This window comes from Panthera onca, chromosome F2 (assembly GCF_046562875.1).
Source record: "Panthera onca isolate mPanOnc1 chromosome F2, mPanOnc1 haplotype 2, whole genome shotgun sequence".
NCBI lineage: Eukaryota > Metazoa > Chordata > Mammalia > Carnivora > Felidae > Panthera > Panthera onca.
Genome location: NC_138356.1, coordinates 52,109,635 through 52,132,384, shown reverse-complemented (window position 1 = coordinate 52,132,384; position 22,750 = coordinate 52,109,635). Strand labels below are relative to the sequence as shown.

The 22,750-nt window shown below is 33.2% G+C and overlaps 1 protein-coding gene across 5 annotated transcripts in view; it reads right to left on the bottom strand.

Moving 5' to 3' along the window:
* Positions 1–984: 984 nt before the first annotated feature.
* Positions 985–22,750, bottom strand: part of OXR1 (oxidation resistance 1) — a 447,865-nt gene continuing 426,099 nt past the window's right edge. For 2 of the 5 annotated variants that reach the window (XM_060611136.3, XM_060611137.3), the window contains 5 exons: positions 9,921–10,046; positions 9,021–9,173; positions 6,675–6,770; positions 4,662–4,735; positions 985–2,769 (listed from right to left, as the gene is read on the bottom strand). In XM_060611136.3, the coding sequence (XP_060467119.2) occupies positions 2,634–2,769; positions 4,662–4,735; positions 6,675–6,770; positions 9,021–9,173; positions 9,921–10,046 (585 nt within the window). In that variant the 3' untranslated portion in view covers positions 985–2,633. Of the gene's footprint in view, positions 2,770–4,661; positions 4,736–6,674; positions 6,771–9,020; positions 9,174–9,920; positions 10,047–11,858; positions 11,940–21,804; positions 22,123–22,750 lie in introns of those variants that run through there. The other 3 variants (XM_060611142.3, XM_060611132.3, XM_060611143.3) reach the window with 3 other exon arrangements.

Genomic DNA, 22,750 nt, shown 5'->3' with positions numbered 1-22,750 from the left:
TCCAGTCAGTCTATAATCTCCAAGGGTGTTTTATTCATACATTATGGCTTCAACATACCTGTATGTCGTTGATTTTAAAATCTTTTTATGAGAACCAAATATTAACACTCCCCATCAGCTCTCTGATTTCTCATAACCAATCTAAGTTCCCTGTCTGCTGCTTCTTTCTCTTCTTTGTACATCACTCCTATCAATGGATGATATGCCCAGTCGCTGTAAGTAAAATACCTGAGAGCTAGCCTTACCTCTTTCTGACATACAATGACAAAATCATATTAAACTAATTCCTAGATCCACGCCTTTTTTTTTTTTTTTTTCCCATGCATCCTTCTTGATTGCCATTGCTATAATTCTTATTCAGGCCTCATCATTTTTTCTCTGGACTTCTTAACAGGCTTATTGGTCTCCTTGTCTCTAGTTTTTCTCTCTACAAATCTAATTTTCAGAGACCTTTCTAAAGTGTAAACTTGATTGTGTCATTCCTCCACTCATATTTTCTTAGTTGCTCCTATGAGATAAAAAAACAAAATCTAAATTCTTGGAGTTGCACACAACAGAACTCTTTATGGCATTAGTCTTACCTTGCTATGCACTCCCCACCAAAAGAGAAAACATAATTTAAAAATATCAAATGACTTACACTTCTTCACATGTCAAGTGCCCTCTCACTTCTTCATTTTTTAAACTATGCTGTTCTCTCTACTAAATGCATCCTTCTATCACTATTACCATTACCACTGTCACTACCACCACCCCAAGCTGCTAGAAGCAGGTTTTACACATGAACCACAGCAGTATGTTTAATCAAAGATTCCTTAGATATGAAAGCAACTTGATTATTCAATAAATCCAAACTCGAATTTGTATTTATGTATTTAATTTTATTTGGTATACACCACTATGACCTTATTATAATTGAAATCCAATACAGGATTTTCTTTTTTTAAATGATTAGTCAACTCCACAAAGACAATAATACTGCTGTGGAAGACCAAGGGAGAAAACGATATATTTATTTACAATTCTCTATACTGTAAACATTTAATCTATATACTGTTACTAACTTATGAGAGAGCTTTACATACACAAGGAAATGATGCCCACATTTCTATTCATATTCAGCGATAGCATATTAAATAGATCAGATTTTCTTTCCCATTAGTATTATGCTTTCTTTAGATAATTATCTAAACTTTCAAAAGATCTAAATATATTCAAGTCCTATACAACTAAAACTACTAAAGCCAACATATTTGGCTTATAATTTCCTTTTTAGAATAATTTAAAGTGCTATAAGCAACCTGGCAATCGACACTTTCTATAAGAACAAAACTACCTTTAAACATTAATTTACAAGATAATATACAAGGTTTATCTGGAATAGCTGAAATTTCAGCACAAGGTCACTGTCACATGTATAACAGCAGGATTTTTTTTTTTTTTGCATAACATGAAGCTTTGAAATTAACTGATGAATGACCGCCACAATGGCATATTATTGGTTTCCTACAAAAGAGGATAAGAACTACTAGTATATTCTATCTTTTTTTTTTTTTTTTGAGGTCACTTGACAGTAAATTTGCATATTCAACAAGTCTACTGAGTTACAATATTGTCTACTATAATCATTGCCCTTTTATAACAGCAAATGCTAATGGTAGTTAATAACATATACCACTCAGAAAAACACTTTTTTTTCCATTTGAACAAGAACCTATATTTTGGGAGGTGGTGTGCAACAAGGCTAAAACAATGGAACTATAAAACAGTATATCTGACACAATATGTTGAAGGAATATGCATCTGTTTCATAGTTTTTGTACTTATAATGCCCTGCTAAGCTACAAATATGCAAATAGTATATTTTCTTGCTTGATATATTAAATCCAGTAGAATCATCAAGTTCTCATTCTCCTTTGTATTTTATAACTTTTCATCAGATAATTCAATCATGAAAGCATATGCCCAAACCTGCAGATCATGTGCATTGTGGTCTATCACAATCAGAATTCTCCTCAAATTTCATTTTTATTAAAATGAAATTGAGAATACCTGCAAAATTAATAAAGAGAATGCTGTAGTAGTGTGAATTAAAATTAGAACTCAGTGGTTTATGGAATATGCATAATTTTGGCATGTGTTCTTTTTTCCTTCATAAGGATGACTAAGTTGAGCATGTCCAAAAGTCACCTGTGCCAATGTCACAGATATATCTCACAGCATTATCTAATCTTCATTCTCTCAATGCTCCAATTAGACTCCTCTAGTAAAACAATCAACATAGTTTTAAAAACAATAAACCAAAATAGGTCCAAAAAAAGCACCATCCTATTAGGAGACTGAGATAACACGGATGGTAGATGAGGTGGTCACTATGATCAAAATGCTGCCAAAATTCTGACAAAACCCAAGCTGTTATACTGTGTGGACCCACATCATGGTCTAAACCTGAAAAACCCTGGGACAGAAACATGATTTTAAAAATAAATTCCAAAATTAGAGCTGTAATAAATGGTGATACAATTAATTTTAAAGCACGAGTGACATGTTACGTTGTATTGCTTCTTGAACTTTCCAAACAATGCTTGTCCATGTCAGGTTTGGGCCAATATCCTGCTAAGACAGCATTACATTTATTCAAAAGCCCAGATTTCAATGTCTTGGATAAAGAAATCTTCCTTCTTAGAAAGTGTATGATTCCCAAATGTTTTACAAGAATGGCTTCTTCCATGGTAGAGATCTCCATCAAGCCAAAGGGCAAATTCTCCCCTGCAATATATAAAAGAAAATAGTTTTAACAATAATCTCTTAATACTTATGCCCTAAGTTATACAATAATTACCGCAGAGGTTGTAAAATAATAATTTAAATGAGACGTTTCGATATTCAACAACTCTAAGACCATCAATTTCTTAAAACACTTTCATACTCCTTTCCACACTGGTACAAGGCAATTTTGTTTTGTTCACATCCTATTATAAAATCACTTACTATACAGATCAAGTAATAAAATGAATCCTCTAAAATTAACTTCACATAGAATCAGCTTTTTAAGACACGTGCCTCTCTTTCTTTGCCTGGTACTATGCGTTTCTCTTTGCTATATAGTTTTAATGTATTTGACGTAAGTTAAATATTTAACATGAATACTCCCTATCATCTAACATAAAATGTGTGGTTAATGTTGAGAGTTCAGTCTCCAATTCACAGCTGAGGAAACTTTAGACTTGAGTTTGCTCAAGGTCCCATGGGTGATATATGTTGAAACCAGAATCCAAATCAGGTCAGTCTAACTCCAAAGCCTGCATTTAAGTCCACCATGTCATGATTTAGACTTCTTTGGGGCTCCTGTTTGAAATTCTGGTGTACCAAGTCCCTGTAGCTCCAGGTTTCTGAGCCTGTACTCTCCTTCTCTAAAGAGTGTAAACTTGTCTTAATTTGTTACCAAATGACTCAGTGTTTACTTTAGCTTGTTGTAATCATGTGGAATAATCAAAATCAAGTTCTAGCAAAAATCTAATGATATTATGTTATTTTCAAAGATTGGAGGCACCCTTAGCAGCTTTAAAATATCAGCCATTTGCTTGTAAGGCCTTCCTGGAGAGCTAACTGAATCACATTAAGACTACCCTTTGGGGTGGGGCTGAATGACTGCCTGCACTCAACCAAAAAAAAAAAAAAAAAGTGCCAACTGGAACATATAAACATACGTTGATGCAACAACTAAAAATAACATGGTTTTTAGTTACCTGGTTATGTCCTTCAGAGAAGGCTATGATAACCATGGTTATTTTTTAATCACTGAAATCCTGTCTTCCAAATACCTATCTATAGAGAAGTTGTAAGAGAATTTATTTGAACCACTCAGGATAATGAATATTCTTACAGGCTAACAAGATTCTGCAGCCTGAATAAATTATTATTATATATTCTCAGCTGTGCAAAACAAATAAATAGTACTTTATGTTTGGGAATTAATTAGCATACTTTATGTCTGATCCTGAAGGACAGAGAGAAATACCAAAGGAAGGAGCTGGCGTTTGCTACTAAGCACTATCCGAAAAGTCTAGGCCTGGAGGAAGAGCAAGCTACCTTCAAAAACACTGTAAAGACTGAATGAAGGTGGGATCCCAGAATAAGTAAACAGAAGTTCTCACAGTGCTTGCTACGCAAAAGAATCAAATCAAATAACTGACTGACTCATACTGTTAAAAACAAAATGAGTAAGAAAACAAATCCTGAAAATCTGGAGGAATTTCACAAATATTTTGTAGGAGAACAAATTTCTACTATTCTCTGACGTATTAATCCAAATAGTCTCCAGGGTAGAAGAAAACATTTGGAACTTTTTTTATACATTGGGAGAAACAACATACCATGTTTTTTTTGTTTTCGTTTTTTAATCTGAGAAAGTCTAAGGTATTTCACTTTCAAATACCAAGGAGGGAATCAACTAAACAGCATTTTAAACTGAATAAACAAATATTTTATCAATAGCTTCAAATACTACTTAAGCACCTTCTTGTAAATATATTTTCTTAGTCATAATATACAGACTATGCTCTAATCCCAAAACGTTCCAAAGATAATGGATTTGATAAATAACACAAATGAATAAAGTTTCTTTAAAAATCTCATGGTAAAATGTTCACAAGACTTACCCTCCACCACCAAAAGCTAGTGAATCCATGTCTCCTTTGATAAAAAACATATTATCTCCTGTCCACTTAAAGACCTACGTAAATAAAAAGAAAGCTTTAAATATGTGGATGAAAATGGTGACTATACAGAGTTAGTTCTCCTAAACCCCAAATAATTAACAAAGCCTAGACTGACAGTAAGAAGAATAATAACAAGAACAGAAAATTGGGCAGAAGGGCCCGGTGCTTTGGGCTTCAGTGTTCATAGGACTAAATTTAAAAGCACATAATCTTCATTTCTAATTCCTCAAATCATATTATCTCTTTACAAATACTTCTCTTTTCTATGTGTCCATCAAGAATCGGATGGTTATCGAAAAAAGCTGAAGTAGAAAAATCAGTTAAGAAAAACTGATTAAGATGCCATTAACTTCTTTTAAAATTTATTTTGAGAGAGACAGCAAGCAAGCATGGGCAGGGGAGTAGCAAAGAGAAAGAATCCAAAGCAGGCTCTGTGCTATCAGTGCAGAGCCTGACTTGAGGCTCAATCTCATGAATCTAACTGTGAGATCACAACCTAAGCCAAAATCAAGCGTTGGGACACTTAACCAACTGAGTCACCCTGGCGTCCTTAGATGCCATTAACTTTTATTTAAACATTAAAACAAATGTACATTAATTTGATAATACTATGATACAAGGCCAAGGTCTTTTTTTTGGATACAGATTTGCCTACCATCACTCTTATATAAGCCCATTACATATGTTTATGATTTCTAGTTTCAATTTTATTTATTTATTTTGAGAGAGAGCATGTGAGGGAGGGGAAGAGAGAGGGGGAGACAGAGAATCCCAAGCAGGCTCCATGCTGTCAGTGTGGAGCCTGATGTGGGGCTCGATTCCATGAACCATGAGATTATGACCTAAGTCAAAATCAAGAGTCAGATGCTTAACAGACTGAGCCTCCCAGTTGCCTCTCTAGTTTCAATTTTTTTTAAGAGCAGTAAGAACATAAAAACACTTAAGAAATCTGAGGGGAAAATTTCCAGATGTCGATATTCTTAAATATTTTTTAATAAATAAACTTTCATGTGACTTTTACCTAAACTTAACACAACAGCAATTTCTAGTATGTCACCTTTATCAAGTTTTTCCTAACTATTTATTACAGTTTTGACTTTAACATTCACTTTTTCATAGTTCTGTAACATCTAATTAATTATATTATTATTATCAGGTAGAAACAGCATAAAAAGATTTGAGAACAAGCATAAGTGAACCTTAAAAAAATCTGTAACAACTATAAGCTTCCAGGTAGCTGTAGGCATCGGTTGGTATGACGGAATGGAAGCATGGGTTAATCATACCCTTTCTATTTTGTTCATTATTAAAAATGTTTCTAAAGACCACTTTTTTTTTTTTTTTTAATCAGCTGTGTTGGTTACCTTTTTCAAGATTATAATTTCATCTGTTAGGAAAGGTTTGACATGAACTTTATTTAATGACCTAAGATGCTACAATTGTATGCAATGTTTTAAGCACTCAACATATTCACTAAAATTCATGTATATCTTTACATTTTAGACCTTACTGGCATTGGAATGCATTCAATTTAAGTTACTCAAGCCATAATAATGAAAAAGAAGTCATGTAATCACTTTTGATTTAAAATCAAATTATATTTTAAGTTTTTAATACATACACCATGAAACTTAGTCATTTAGAAGTTTTTAAGAATTTCACAACGGCAATTCAGAATAGTAACAATGATGTATATACATAGTCCTTACTGAGACTATGATGTGTGTTGGGCACTATGCCAAGTGTTGTATGTATGACTCTCATTAAATTTTCAAACCATCCTGTTACATTTTATGATCCCCATTCTATCTATGGATAGGTGAACCTCAAATGGTCAAAAAGTGCTGTTATATTTATTTAGTAAAAGGCAGAGATGAGAGTCAAATGCAAGTGTGTACGACTCCAAGGTGCATGTTCTTTTTATACACTGAATATTGGAATAATTGTCCTTACCTCAAACTCTGGACAGAATGTAAAAACAAAGGTCTCTCCAGTACCATAAAAGCCATCACTCACTTTAAATGGCTCAGATGCTAATGCACCAAAGACCTAAGGATTAAAAAAAGGCATGTTCAATGACACGATTATTAAATTTGTTTCATTAAGCATGATTTCATTATTTATGTTTAAGTAAAATGCAAAAAAAAAAAAAAAACAATCCAGAAATGTAATATAGTTTTTATCTATTTCTACTTAAAAAGGGAAACATGATCAGCTGTTACAAAATTTGCATTATTGCCAAGTACAAAGCATATCAGCTTCTCAATAGGAAATTTTTCCTAGTTTTGAAATCTTAAAAAGATGCTTATAATAACAATTAAAAAATCTTAAAAAGTGATTATCATATTTCAGGAGAACTTACATGCACGATACATGTACAATAAGGATAACACAATTCAGTGGTATTACATATAGCACTTAGGAAGGCAAAAACCCTTCAGTACAGGTAAACATTCTGCTACTCACAAGGTATGCTACTTTTGTCTTCATCAGGCCATAAATTCCATGAAGGAAGGCCCTGGGTCTGAATTGCTTGGACCTGTAATGCTATGCTGCTCTTACACAGTACAAGACACATAGTAAAATAACCTAAAAAAAGAATGAGTGAATAGGAAACCTGGACAAGTAATTTCAGTGCTCTGGGTCTAAGTTTCCACATCATAAAATGGGAAGGTAGAGAGTTTTATGGATGATTTCTTTAAAAAAAAAAAAATTTATTTTGAGAGAGAGAGAGAGAGATAGGTAGTACACATGTGCAAGCAGGGGAGGGGCGGAGAGAGAAGGAGAGAGAATCCTAAGCAGGATCTGCTCTGTCAGCCCTGAGCCAGACGTGGGGCTTGATCTAACAAACCACAACATAGTGACCTAAGCCGAAATCAAGAGTCGGATGCTTAACCGACTGAGCCACCCAGGCACCCATTTATAGGTGATTTCTATAGTCACTGTCTCCCCTGATAATCTTTTACAGTCTTAATTTAAAAAAAATTTGTTTTTTTACATTTATTTATTTTTAAGAGACAGAGAGAGACAGAGCATAAGTGGGGGAGGGGCAGAGAAAGAAGAACACACAGAATCCGAAGCAGGCTCCAGGATCTGAGCTGACAGCACAGAGCCTGACGCGGGGTTTGAACTCACAAACTGTGAGATCATGACCTGAGCCGAAGTCGGATGCTCAACCGACTGAGCCACCCAGGCGCCCCTACAGTCTTAATTTTTAAAACAGACTTTCTTATTGAAAGGTGTACATTATACAAATATAAACACACAGCTCAACATGGAATTGTCACAAAGCAAAGTCCCATTTAACTTCTTCATTTAGACCAAGAAACAGAACATAAGCACTTCACAAGGTGTGTTTGTGCCTCCTGTGCAGTACCACCCCCATTGCCCAAAGGAAGCTACTAGCCTGAATACCACAGATTTGTTTGGTCCATTTATGAACTTTCTTTAAATGGAATAATAAGAACATTACTCTTCAGTGTCTGATTCTTAACTCATTATGTTTGTGATACTCATCTATGCTACGGCAGGTAGTAATAGTTCATTTTCATGCTGCAATTACCTTTCATTGGGTGTATAACTTTGGGGAAGTTGATGAAATTCTTTTAGTCATAGTTAACTTTTCTTTAAAACTGTGATGATAAAAGTATCAATCTCCTAGGGCTCTGATGACTAAGTAAGACAATGCATATCAAGTGATTAATCAAGTGTGCATAAAAGCACAATTAAGGGGTCAGTAGTAGTGCCTTGTTTTTTAAATTAATATTGCTATTTCATCCTCTCATTGTTCTCCAATCCTAGTAATTGACCCCTTGCTATTTCAGGAACAAACCAGTATTTCTCTTGCTTATCTATGGTCTTGTTCTTGGTATCATCCTCACACAATTATCTTCAATTTTCAAAAGTTTACCTATGCTTCAAGAAGACTGTGTCAATTTTCACCCTTTCCACAAACTTCATTCTTATCTTGTCCAAATAGATATGAACAACCCTTACTCTACACACTCCTTTTGCTTTCTCTAGGTTCTTACTACACGTGGCATCATATTTTGCTTGTCCAAGGAGATACTGGTATACTTACATGTTCTTTTCTACCAGACTATAATCCCTTTAACTATTTGTGCTCATATCTATCCTCTGTAGCACTCAGCAATGCCTTGTATATTAGAAGTATTCAATAATTATCAGTTAAACTCAATAAAATGTACTAATAAAAGTTATTTTTATAAAAAATATTAAAAGTTACTATTATTATAATCTCTTAAAGGGTAAGGTGTCTACATAGTGACTTTTTCATACCTGCCCATCACTGTCTTTAATCACCATCAGCACTGGGGTGTCTAAACCTGTCATTGTTCGATAAAGGGTCTTCAAGCTTGTGCCATGCTTCCCGGTGCCATAAACAAGAGTCCATGGATAGCCAATTGTTCTTGGTGGAAGATGCTTGGTAAGCTTTGAAAATTAAAACATTAACATTTAACTTGCTAACTAATTGTCAATGTTCAGAATACTAATGCCAGCTGCAATTTCATGGTACTTCATAAAAAGTAGGCTACAAAAATAAACAGTATATCCTCAAAGACTCAGAGATGTTTGAAGAATAACTATGTATTTCTCAGCATGAAATATTAACTGTCGCCAGGAACGGACAAGGATTAGAAGAGAGACAAGAAACAGGGATTACTTATTGTTTGTGCCCTCTGTATTAAAAAAAAAAAGTTCTAAATGGACTATTAGCTTAATTATTAATAACCTCTCAAATAACAGGCTCTAGAGACAGACTATTGGAGATAGAAATCAAACTTCAACATTTTATAGCTGTGTGACTCTGGACAAGTTACTAAATCTCTTTATGCTTACATGTCTTCACGTATAAAATGTACACAGTAAGAGTATCCAACCTGTATAGGTGCTGCAAACAATTATAGGAGATAATCACAGAAAGCAATTAACTAGTGCACAATCTGAAATTAAATTTTGGCTATTACAGTGCCTCATCTAAATTGCTACTGTTTATTTTAATGTCTGCTCCTAATATCTTCTATTACACTAGCTGCCATATTTTGTTTACATTTTCTTCCTGGGAAAGGCAGACTAATAGCAATAACCCTGCTTCTTTAGTTTTGAAAACAACTGAAAAGAGGCTCCTTCACTCTATAGGTATATAACCAGAAATGCACATATGTGGGTACGTCATACCTTTTCAATTTGATCTGGCAGTAAGAGTTCACTGGGATCACTTAGGTTTGGTCGAAAAGATTCAGACTCCAGGTCTGCTTTCACTGGAGCAATCTGCTTTGAACTTATGTCTTCTCTTGTAGTAATCTAAAGAAGTAAACAGCAGCAGCATGTTAATATAAAATTACAACATGCATTAAAAAATTTCTGCCTTTTGAGAAAAATAAAACTTTGCACCTTAAAAATGGGGGCTAAAACTTTAATTTAGGATTTTAGAAGGCAAAGGATGCTCCATGTAATAACAATGGCATACCCAATGTAGAAAAGGAATTTTTGTAACTATAAGCAGATATTTTCTCATCTACCCTATGATGGATAGATAATGATTAACATCCATATTTCTGTGTAAAATGAAAAGTCACATGCACTCTTTAATTTTGCTACTGAAGGGCAAAAGTGAATAAGCTAGCTTGCTATTAATCTATGCTACTTAAAATAAGTGGGATTTTTTTTTTCCATGGCAAACATAAAGTTTGTCAAAAGTAATTAAGGAAGCTTTCTGGGTGCCAAAATTTTAAAGAATAGTACAAGAAAAAATATAACTTTTTATCAGTATGTGTGAATGCATGGATTTATTCACTTCATTGACAAAGTTACCATTATTTTTAAAATTGTCTCATTTTCACTTTCTAAACACTGCTTTTTAAATCTAGTTTTACCGCACAATAAATTTACAAGTTTTTTCATAACCGTATTTTAAAATTAGATGAATTTGATGCATTACAAAAGAATATATGCTTTTGCTTGACGGACAAGAGCTGATATTCTTAAAATGATAAAAATGTTGATTAACTCAAAGCAAACTCCTCTACAATTTATTCTGTTGACACTTTTTCATATTAATTTTAATATATAAAACACAGTAACATTAGAAAATAAAAGATATAAACCATAATTATTACTGATGAAAATTTTAAATTGAAAACAGAATTCTTTTGGAGCAGATAACTAAAATGCAGCAATGCACAGCGACTGTGATTCCATTAAGAATGAAATCTTGCTAAATTATTTTGTTCCTTTTAGATTTCATACCAAACCTAAATAGCGTATATTTTCAACCAATACATGTCCTAGCACTGTATTGTTTTTTGATGAGAAGTTAAATTATATTAAATCTTTCACATCATCATGTTTTACCCTTATTTTAATGATGATGTGAAAAGTTTTAAAAAATCCAAAGCAGCATGAGAAGCATTAAAAGAAAAAAACTCAGTAGTTCTAGCACAGCCATGAAAGTATATTTCGTTAAGAAGAAAGCACACAATAATACACAAAACTGAAAAATGAGTTCAATTGTATCACTCTCTTGTTTATAAAAAAAATCACAAAGATTAATTCATGGAACTTTAAAAAATTTATCTAGTTCTGATGCCAAGAGTATACTATTCCAAAGTATTTCTAATACCAACCAGCAGTTCTTCAAGAAAAACAATTTATCTCATTAAAATATTTGATGTGGGGTTGATACAACTGAAATAGACTTGAGGAAGAGAAAATACTTAAGCCTTGCTATTCATTAAAGGTTTTTAAATTTTCCAATAGTACCTCATCTTTCAGATTCTGTTTAATAAAGATTCAATCTCAAACCCAAAACATTCTTCCAATGTTAAAACTAAATGAACACTCCTCATTGCTCTAAGAAACACACAGTAGTAAGAACAGTTCTACAGTGACAGAAAATTCCTCTGAATGTTTTTAAAGTGAAAAGATGACAGAAAAGATAATCCTAAAGCTCTTCAAGACAAAACTATACTCTAATACAAAAAGGAATTTTCTGATGGGTTATTTTAGTGCTGCAGTCAAAACAAATCCTTTAAAAATGGGATTTGCCCTGACGAAAGACACTAAAAACAGGGAGTGTTCAATCTCCGGAGGGGTTTAAACTACTGAATGGGGCACCTGGAGACGTCTGCAGAGTGTGCGCAGTTCTTCAGTATTTAGAGCATCGATCCTGCGGTGATACTCAGCCACTGACACTACCTGAATATGGAGACAGGAAGACAATAATTCCACTGACAGTTGAGAAAAATAGCCAAAACAAAACAAAAAAAAAAAAAAAAAATGGAGAAATTTAAATGGAGAAAGAGAATTGTAATCAGGGTTTCTTTCCCCACTCCATGCTGAAAATCCAGAAGATTTCTGTATCAAACTACAGCGAAGTACACGAGTGGGTTTAAAACCACTACGTCCAACTGGTTCACAATATAAGATTTACGAACTGCTTCATATAGACAGAATTTGAGTAAAAAGAATTATAGTTGCTTATAAAGGAAACACTACAGAAAACAACATGCTTTGCTAACATCGAAGATAACATAAATCATAATGGTGGGTATCTTACAAAGAAAATATTAACTTCAACTTTCCCCTCCAAATCAGTTTAGCTCAAACATGTATCCTAATGGTATGCTGGAAGAATTTCTTCTAGGCAAAGTAAGAAACATACTTATCCTATATGATCTGTATCAGAAAAAAGGGGGAGTGAGAATAAGATATGAAGCACATTTAAAAACCTAAGGCAGTAAGAAAAATAAGATCCAGAAAGTAAAAATTAGATTTTCCAAAGTGTACCTAATCAACAGTATCTTCTCAGTCATGTCTACTTCTGTCCTTCACATGATTGTTTTCAGTTTTTGTCTTTCCTCTATATTATTTCTTTATGGTTGGTACTGCAGAAGCTATTTGTGACTAAAGCTTAATGACATCCCCACATTCTAAATTTCTAAGAAAATCTCTTTATCTTCTATAATTGCCTAGACCAGTCTCTTGAATAATGAATTAGAAAGCCATATATGACAGATGAACATTATTACAAAAAGTTCACAAAAATGACAAGTTCTCTCCGGTTAACACAACAGATACAGCTTTCTCAGACCATTACATAATTCCCAAAACAGAAACCATAATATAGTGAACTCTGGTGGTGTCATACATATGGGCTAACTCTCCTGAGCTACGACAGATTCCTCTTGTGATCAATGCCGTTTAGCCACTGGCCCATAAAGAGTTTAGACGTCTAACCTAGGTCTTAAAAAGCTCTTATGCTAGCCAACCAAAATAAATTAGCCACCAGTACACATCAAGGTAACTCTGAAGAGTTATGTAAACCTGTGGAAAGCCATGAAAGAGATGAAAATAGTAAAAAGGAAAAGAAGCTGGACTTCTGTTTTGGCACTGTATTGACTTTTATAAAGCAACAATGTGTGCCATAAGAAACCCCAAATGGGTATGATCTCCAGCCCTGGAGGATCAGATGGATCTGGGTTCCGGCCCTTCTTTATCTATTTTTCCATAAAACATGGAAATAAAAAGACCACATACAAAATAAGTCTTTTTTATGAAATAAAAAGATAAAATAAAATGCATATATAAAGGACTGAGTAGATAGAGAACAAACTATTGGTTGATGGAGGGAGGTGGGTGAAAGTTGGGTTACATGGGTACTAAGGACGGCACTTGTCACAATGAGCACTGGGTGTTGTATGTAAGAGATGAATCACTGAATTATTCTCCTGAAACCAACACTGCACTATATGTTAACTAAAATTTAAATTAAAATAAGAAGGAAAAAATTAAAATGAAAAATGAAAAAAAAAAAAATAAATGCAGTATGGGATCCTGGAATAGAAAGGGGATATTAAGTGAACATCTGGTGAAATTTGAATAAAGCTTATGGTTTAGTTAAAAAAAAAAAAAATGGACAGAACTTTTAAAAGGCTTAAATTAATGGAGGTATATACTATGTTTGTGTCTAGAATACTCAATATTGTAAATATGTGATTTTCCCTACGAGTTGGTGTATTGATGTAATGCAACCTCAAGGAAATTTAAGAACATTAAAAAACATAGCAAAGGATTGAGTACAGTGCCCAGCACATAGTAAATGATAGCTATTATTATTAATATTACTTTTACTTAATCATTTTTCACCAAGCACCCTAAGGACTAAAGAATGTCTGAAGAGTCTCTTTATGTATGTATGTTTGTATTTACTTACTTACTTGAAGTTTATTCTGAGAGAGGAAACAAGCAGGGAAGGGGCTGAGAGGGAGAGAGAGAATCCCAAGCAGGCTCCATACTGTCAGCAGAGAGCCTGACTCTGGGCTGGATCTCAAAAAATGTGAGATCATGACATGAGTCAGACCCAGGAGTCTGATGCTTAACCAACTGAACCATCCAGGTGCTCTTCCTTACTTATTTTTGGTTTTTATTTTTGATAGTAAATTATTTCAGTTTTGGGAGCTCAACTATCTTAAATAATGACTACTCTGAACTTAATTTTAAATTTCAGTATTAGATATATTAAAGACCTTTCAGGGCGCCTGTGTGGCTCAGTTGGTTGTGTCCAACTTTGGCTCAGGTAATGATCTCATGGTTTGTGGGTTTGAGCCCTGCATCGGACTTTGTGTTGACAGCTCAGAGCCTGGAGCCTGCTTCAAATTCTGTCTCCCTCTCTCTCTCTGCCCCAATCCCCACTCATGCTCTTCCTCCTGCTCTGTTTCACTCTCAAAAATAAACAAACATTAAAAATATTTAAAAAAAAAATAAAGACCTTTCAATTAAGAACAAAAAAATTTTCAATAAAGATGAAAACAAACTAGGTTCTAAAAAAAAAAAAATCACTGCCTTGCTTTTATGTGGCCAGTAAAAAGGCATCTCTACAAAATATTCAATGGCGAATTATATTCTTCTTTTTCCCCCCACAGCATTCAATCTAATCAAGTCTCTGCGCCAGGAGTTTTCAAGTTATAGGACATACCTACTCCGCTGCATTCTTTCTACTCTTCTAGTTAACACTAATTTTACACTTATTTCTTAAAGCACCTTCCTTTACCATGTCAAATACATTTCTTCAATGGAAGGAAAATTAAATTATGCTCACAAAAGGAATCACTTATAGTCTAACTGTATCAATGTCACTGAGTTAGGGTTATCAGTGAGGGAAGCATGACTGCCATTCTAAGTATAAGCTTGTAACATGTGGTAAAGTTATAGTTTCTTTAATGTCACAAATCTACCTTTTCTAGTTCACACTTCTTTTGCAAAAAGTATTCTGGGACTTATAAACTAATCACTTCCTTAATTCTAAATATTTCCTCATGCCGTGATGAATGAAGATACATAAAACTGTCAAAAGAGTCTGTGAATTAATAAAGAAAAAAGGTCTGAAATCAAGTAAGCACAGAAACATACATCATCTCAAAATACATGAATGTAGAGATACAGATTCCTAGTATATATGATGGAACTGCAATTAGTCTTAAATTAATTTTTATCCCCTTGGTAAACCATACTCCACGTACAGAATTTATTTACCCAAAAGATTAAACCTAAGTAGAAAATGGACACATTCCTACAAAATGTCCTACATACACCCAATTATTAAGGGTGCAGAGTTGAAGAAACCAAGATCTCAATGAAAAGTGTATTCACTGTCTCACTAGAAAGTCATTTCTTGAGGAGTACAGTGGTTTGCACATACTGCTAAAACCCCCTCTATGGAAACTCAGTAGTCTGACCTGCTCCCTGCACAAGTGCTACTCTCCAGTCTTTTCAGTCTGACAAAGGACTCTCACATAGAGAAAGTGTTTCTCTAAGCATTTATTTTCACAGAATACAAATACAAAGACAGGATTAAGTCTGTCCATCTCTATTACAGAGGAACTAACAACAACCAGTACAGAACAAACGCTACAGCTAGAGAAAAGGTACAGCTGCTGTCAGTGCCACAAGTTCCTCTCCTAGACAAAAAGATCAATATTATGGTCTAACAGTCCTCCTTCCAGGATGTTCCAGTACTTCCCCATGAGATTACCCCACAAACAAACCAAAACCTCCCTTCCTCTAACTGCCCGGCAAGCTAACAAAACCTGGTAGATAACTGAATGTGCTGTTTTTATTCCCTACTTTCATTCTTTGGTGAAGGGAGATAGAGTAGAAAGAAAAATATTACCTAATCAATGCCATTTAGACTTACTTTGGTACCCAAAAATATGTTTGACAAGGAGGAACTGTAAGTTTAGGTTACAGTAGCTAACAAAAAGGGCATACAACAGCGTTCTTGATATCATATAACCTTCTGTTCTACACATATACAACAAAGTCTTTATTACAAAGTAAGACCTAGATTATGTTAAAACTTTGCTCTTTTGCCTTAAACCACTACTCTCAAAGTAACATTTTATGGGACTATAATAAATAAGGTATAAAAGATGCAAATAGACAATCATAAATTAGAAAGCCAAAAAATAGAAGAGGAAAAAAAGATGTAATACACAATGAATTGAAAATAGAACATATTATCAAAGTTTTGATTTGAATAAATCATCTATATTTAAAGTTACTTCCTCTTACATATATTTGCAAGTGACTCCTACTAGATTTTTTGGAAGAAGGCAGATATATTCACTGTTCTTTTAATCAAAAAGAAACCTGTTAACTACTCAAAACCATTCAATTACACTGTGTGTATGCTGTTTTAGCGTTTTGGCACAATAAATATAAGAAGTGAATGTCATATAAAAGGGAATAATCTTATTTTCTACATGGTATATCAGGGGAAAAGAATACTCATCACATAATCTTGAAATATATAAATCCATCATTGGCAGTTGGGAGACTTCAAAACTCCTCTAATCAGTAATTTACAAATCCAGCTGGCAGAAAATCAGTAAGAACATAGTTGAACTGAAAAAAACCCTCAATTAACTGGATCTAACTGACATATACAGACATATACAGACTACTCATCCAACAACAACAAAACAAAACACCTTCTTCTCAAACTCACATGGAACATTCATTAAGATAGACCACATTCTGGTCCATAAAACATATGTTAACAAACAGAAATCATAAAAAGTATGCTCTCAGACCACCAAAGAATTAAACTAGACATGTGTAACAGAGAAAGAGTGGGAAAATCCACAAATACTTTTAAACCACACAATAATGCATAGTCACAAAAGTCCTGGGAGAAATTTGAGATGTTTGAAGTAGATAGAAAAAAAATTCCAAAAAGTATCAACAGTTTGGGATGTAATAAAGGCAGGAATTTAGAGGAAATTTTATAGCATAGAATGTATATATAAGGAAAGGACAGATCTAAAATCAACAATCAGCTTCTATCTTAGGAAACTAGAAAAAGAGCAAATTAAATCTGAAGTAGAAGAAATAAATAGTGAAAAATTAGAGCAGAAATCAATGAAATTAAAAACAGAAAATCAAGAGAGAAAAATCAAGGAATCAAAAAGGCAATTCTTTGAAAAGATCAATAAAAATCGATAAACCTCTAGCTAACTAAAATAAGTGAGAGAAAAAATATATCAGAAATGTAGAGGGGCCATCACTATTGATCCCATGGACATTAATTAGAAGGATAATAAAGGAATATTATAAATGGACTCAATACCCACAAATTTGATAACCTAGATGAAATGGACCAATTCCTTGAAAGATACCAACCACCAAAACTTACAAAAGAAAAAACAGATCAATGAAGCAGGCCTATATTTATTTCTTCAAGAAACTGAATTAATATTATTAACCCTCCAAAACAGAAAGTATGAGGCCCAGTCCTAGCCAACTAAAATGAATTAGTTACCAGGAAACATCAAGATAACTCTATGAAAAGCTATGTAAACTTGTTGAAAGCTAGGAAAGACATAAGAATTTTAAAAAGGATAAACTGGACAGAGTTCCATTTGTGCCATTATTATTATATTGATTTTTGCAAAGCAACAATACATACACTATGGTAGCTGACTCTGTACTTAAGAAGAAACTCAAAGTAGTTATGATCTCTAGCTCCAGAGCATTTGGAGTGAATCCAGATGGATTCACTGATAAATTCCATCAAATATTTAAGGAAGAGATTACACTAATTATCTACAATTTCTTCCAGAAAATAGAGGCGGATTAAATATTTCCCAACTCATGACCTAAACACCTTAACAGACACCTCACTAAAGAAGATATACTGGTGGCAAATAAGAATATGAAAAGATGCTCAATAGCATGTGTCCTAAGGGGAATATAAATTAAAATAATGGGATATCACAACATACCTATTGAGAATGGCTAAAATTCAAACCACTGACATCAGATGCTGGTGAGTATGTGGAGCCACAGGAATTGTCATTCACTGTTGGTACAGTGAAAAAAGGTACTGTCACTTTGGAAAACAGTCTGGTACACTGTTACAAAACAAAACATACACTTATCATACAATCCAGCAATCATGCTTCAGGGTATTTGTCCAAATGAGTTGAAAACTTAGGTTCACACAAAATCTGCAAATAAAACAGCTTTTTATCACTAGTGTCGAAACCTGGAAGTAACTAAGATGTCTTTCAATAGGTAAAAGGATGAAAACAAACTGGTACATCTAGATAATGGGATATTAAGTCAGCACTAAAAATAAATGAGCTATCAAGCCATGAGAAGGCAGTGAGGAACCTTACATTATCTTACTTACTGAAAAGCCATTCTGAACGCTATATACTGTGTGATGGCAACTATATGATACTCTAGAAAAGGCAAAACAACAGAAACAGGAAAAAGATCAGTGGTTACTAAGTATTCTGGTAAAGAAGGAAAAAGAGAGGCAGTTTAGGGAACTTTTAGGGCAGTAAAACTATACTGTATCATCCTATAATGGCATATGTCATTCCACAGAATGTACAACACAAAGAATAGACCTTAAGGTGAACTGTGGACTTTGGGTGATAACAACGTACATTAGTTCACAGACTAACAAATATGCCATACCAGATGTGAATACAAGATGTGAATAATAAGAGAACTGTGTGTGTGCTGGGGGACGGAGGGGCATATGGGAACTGTCTTTCCATTCAATTATTCTGTAAACCTAAAATTGTTCCAAAAATAAAATCTATGAATTAAAAAAAAAGCAAGAGAAGGATAAGCACGAAATTCAGAGAAATGGTTACCAATCTGGGGGAGACATGAGATGAGATGAAAAAAAGACACATAGGCTGATATAACTGCATTGGTAATGCTCTGGTTCTTAAGTTGGATAGTGGGGTCACAGATACTCATTATTATGCCTCATAACTTGCATATGCAATAAATATGCTTTTCAACTACTAAGTCAAATAAACAAAAATATTCTACACTGAATATACACACATATATCTTTTAATTAGGTTGCTGACTAGAACTAGGCCGATTAATAAATTTCTTGTGAAAACGTACTACAGGTGAGCAACAAAGTATAGCACAGAAAGAACACTGGATTTGGATTGAAACCTCTGCTTTAATTTCGGTTCTGCTTTTTACTAGATTTGTAACCTTGAGCAACTGCATTTAATTGCTCCATTTCTAGTCTTTTAAACAGAAATAATAGTTTAACCACTTCAGGAGGAATAAATGATAGTATATGTAAGGCATATATAAAATAGAGACACTAAATGTACAAAATAAACGTTAATTCCCATTCCCTGATTATGTTGTGAAGATTTTGAGAGACAATACAGCTAAGAATTTAAGGGCACAGGTTAGAGCCAGAATGCCTTGACTCAAACCATAGCTCTAATCCTTACTGGTTGTAGTATGACTGCTATATGCCTCTATTTCTTAAATGGAGATGAGAGTAGCAATATTCACAATGAAGATGAAATAAAATAAATGATGTTAAGTGTTTAGAATAATACAGTGTTATTAGAAGTACAGAGGATGATAACTATTTTTCTCATAAACATGATTATTATCTTGAGTTAAGGTCACTGGAAGATTTTTACGTTTAAAGTAGCTCTTTTTAAAATTCTAGGTATGAACTAATTCTTGCAGAGATGTAAATAATTATAGGATTTTTCTCCTGTGTTTTCATACATGAAAGCATAAGTACAAAAACAATCTGTCTTGTCATATATAAGGTCTTAAACAGAAAAAAAAAATGATTAAATTAATGAAGTATTGATAGAGATAAAACAATGTTGCTATATTTAATGATTTGTGACTTCAATCTGATTAAGCCTAAATTCTTATTAAAAATAGGCTTATAACATTCAGGCAAATAATAATTTATTGACAGACACAAAAAGGCAGGATACAGCATATGGTTACATCAAATATATAGCTTCAAATAAATGGTTAGAAATCAAAGCATAGGTTGTTTGTCAAAATAAACTCTAAAACAGCCTTAAAAAAAATAAAGACAGTAAGCATGCTTGATCAATATGGTTCTCACTGAAACTAAATGGTAAAGGTTTTTCATTCCATGTATCTTAGAACACATTTACCTATTAGTTATTAGTTATGTTTCTGAGCCTGAAATTAACTCATTTATAAAATGAAAATAACCTACATCTGGTTAACATGCAGAGTTACTGTAAGGTGAAATATGATACTACATAAATGAGCATTTAGAAAATCATTCTGGTTTACATTCAAATACATCCTGATGAGATAAGGAATGGACAGAGTCAAGCTGTTTCTGTGTTCTATGACAGTTTAGTTCAGTGACCACTTCATACCTGTTTCCTCATCTTTAAAATGGGGAGTAATGCTGATTCTGCAAGGTTATTGTGAAGGTTAAATGAAATAATACATAAACTAGATGCAAGGGCAGAACTGAAGACCAGTGAGAAGCATGCTCTCATATCTGGCAAAACCACACATTAACTTCCTATAAGGTTAAAAACAGGAAATGGTGAGTGTGCTAATAATAATAAGTATGTGATGCACATTACAATGTCCTGTAAAATTCAAAACATCCACAATTTTGCTTGTATTTATAACAGATTAAACTGTATTAAAGTCTTAGCAAACTAATGATAAACACTTATTTGACCAATCAAAAAATACATGAAGGCTCCACTATTCTTGGTTTAAAGAAAGAAAAAAAAAAAAAAAAGCTGTGTTACCTATTCTGATAAATCTGATCACAATTTTAACAAATTTAATCATTTCAGATGGCTACATCCCTCTGTGCTGATGTACTTTAAAAACAAAAATTTGAAATTAATCAACTTAAAAATAAAAAGACATAACAAAGTACTCTCAAACCCAGTAAAAGGTAACACCAGTGAAATAAGTTTGGTATTTTCACGAGCTTAACATTTATGGGTGACAGGTTGCTTTGGAGACATCTTCCAAAGTTATTCTTGGCTGTAAGTATTTATTTAGCTTTATTTAAATTACCCACAATTAAAGTAAAAATAAAATTAATATTCATAAGGCAACTTATAATCCTAAATTACCATAGAAAGAACTGGCAACATAAGTTTCTAACAAATAATGCACATGTATTTTTACTGAAAACAACAGGAATCTCTAGTAAGGTTGAGATTTTCTCCGTACTAGAGTATCTTTTAAAGTTTCATTATTAGTTTAGCACTACTGGAAACTTTTTGGATAGCTTAAAAAAGTCTTTTCTCAAAATTATTAAAATAATAGTCTTTATACACAATATTATAAATATATGTAGTCTTTGATCCAGTCAATAAAAATTAAAGTTAATTCACTCTGGTTTTCTACTCAATTTATTTTTAAGAAAAAATTCTGAATATTTTCCTACAAAGGTCAGCTTAAATTAAAAAATTAAGGCAGCAAATAAAGATTTGATAACTTCCTGTTGATGTAAAATAGGAAAACCAAAAGACTTACAAAACAAAATTACAGTTTTTATTCATTTCCTTTTTTGAAGACATTTAGGATTAGCAGAAATAAAGGCAGTTTTCTGTAATCATACAACTTTGTATTCTATAAATATTCTTTGTATTCTATAAATATTCTTAAACTTTTAGAAACAGTATAATTTTTCAGCATGTCACCATAATAAGACTAGTAAATATAGAAATTGAAATCATTGACTAAGATTTACCAGGGTATATTTATGATTAAGTGGTTGATGTCTTCTCCCTTTTTTCCCATACCAGAGACGAGACATTTCCTTTCCAGAGCAAATTAAGTTATATCAAATCTCATAAGGAGTGTTTTAAAAAGCATTCTTCCTCTGTTAAAGATAAATTTTCAGCACAAGAGCCCTACTACAGTGACAAAAACAGTTTGCCAGAGACAAAGATTTGATTGACAAGACAGAGAGCTAATCACTAAGTAGTATCCATTGCAAAGATAGTTCTGAGTGGAGACTGTAAAGCCAGGGAGGGAAGAGAAGGTTTCCCATGTTTAAGTTTGGTTGCACTGTACCCAAATGTGGAAGAAAAAAAAAGAAAAGGCTCAAAAGTTTAAAGACACAGAGCATGTATTTGCAAACACGAGTACACTAAGAAATACACTAAAAATATGTCATAAAAAAGTACTAAGTGCAGTTTCCAGAGCCCCTCCTAAAGTGCACAAATGATTTTAACTAACATTTTGTTTTGCTCATACAGTCACACAATTCTATTATTTACATCTAAACAATCCAATAAAATGTCATCTTTTATGTGAGCATTTTTTTAAGCAATGAGACATCCCTCTGAGAACCATCCAACCCTATAGGCATTTCATAGAATGCCTATATAAAAATGAAGCAAATCCACAAATAAATCCTACACAAACATTAAAAGTGACCAGAAAATTCCTCTACCATTATGCAGTCAAATTTTAAACTGCATTTTCTAATACCTAACTTCTTGAATAGGTACTTGTATTTACTATACCTACATATCAGTGGTACACTCAATCTAACCAAAGAAGTGAACTTTTAAGATTAAATATTATGGTTATAAACTAAAACTACCTAGAGCTCAATTTTAACTAGAATATCAATGCCTTAATAGTACACCTGAATATTTCTTCCATTTTAAACCAGGTCCTCTTCCCTT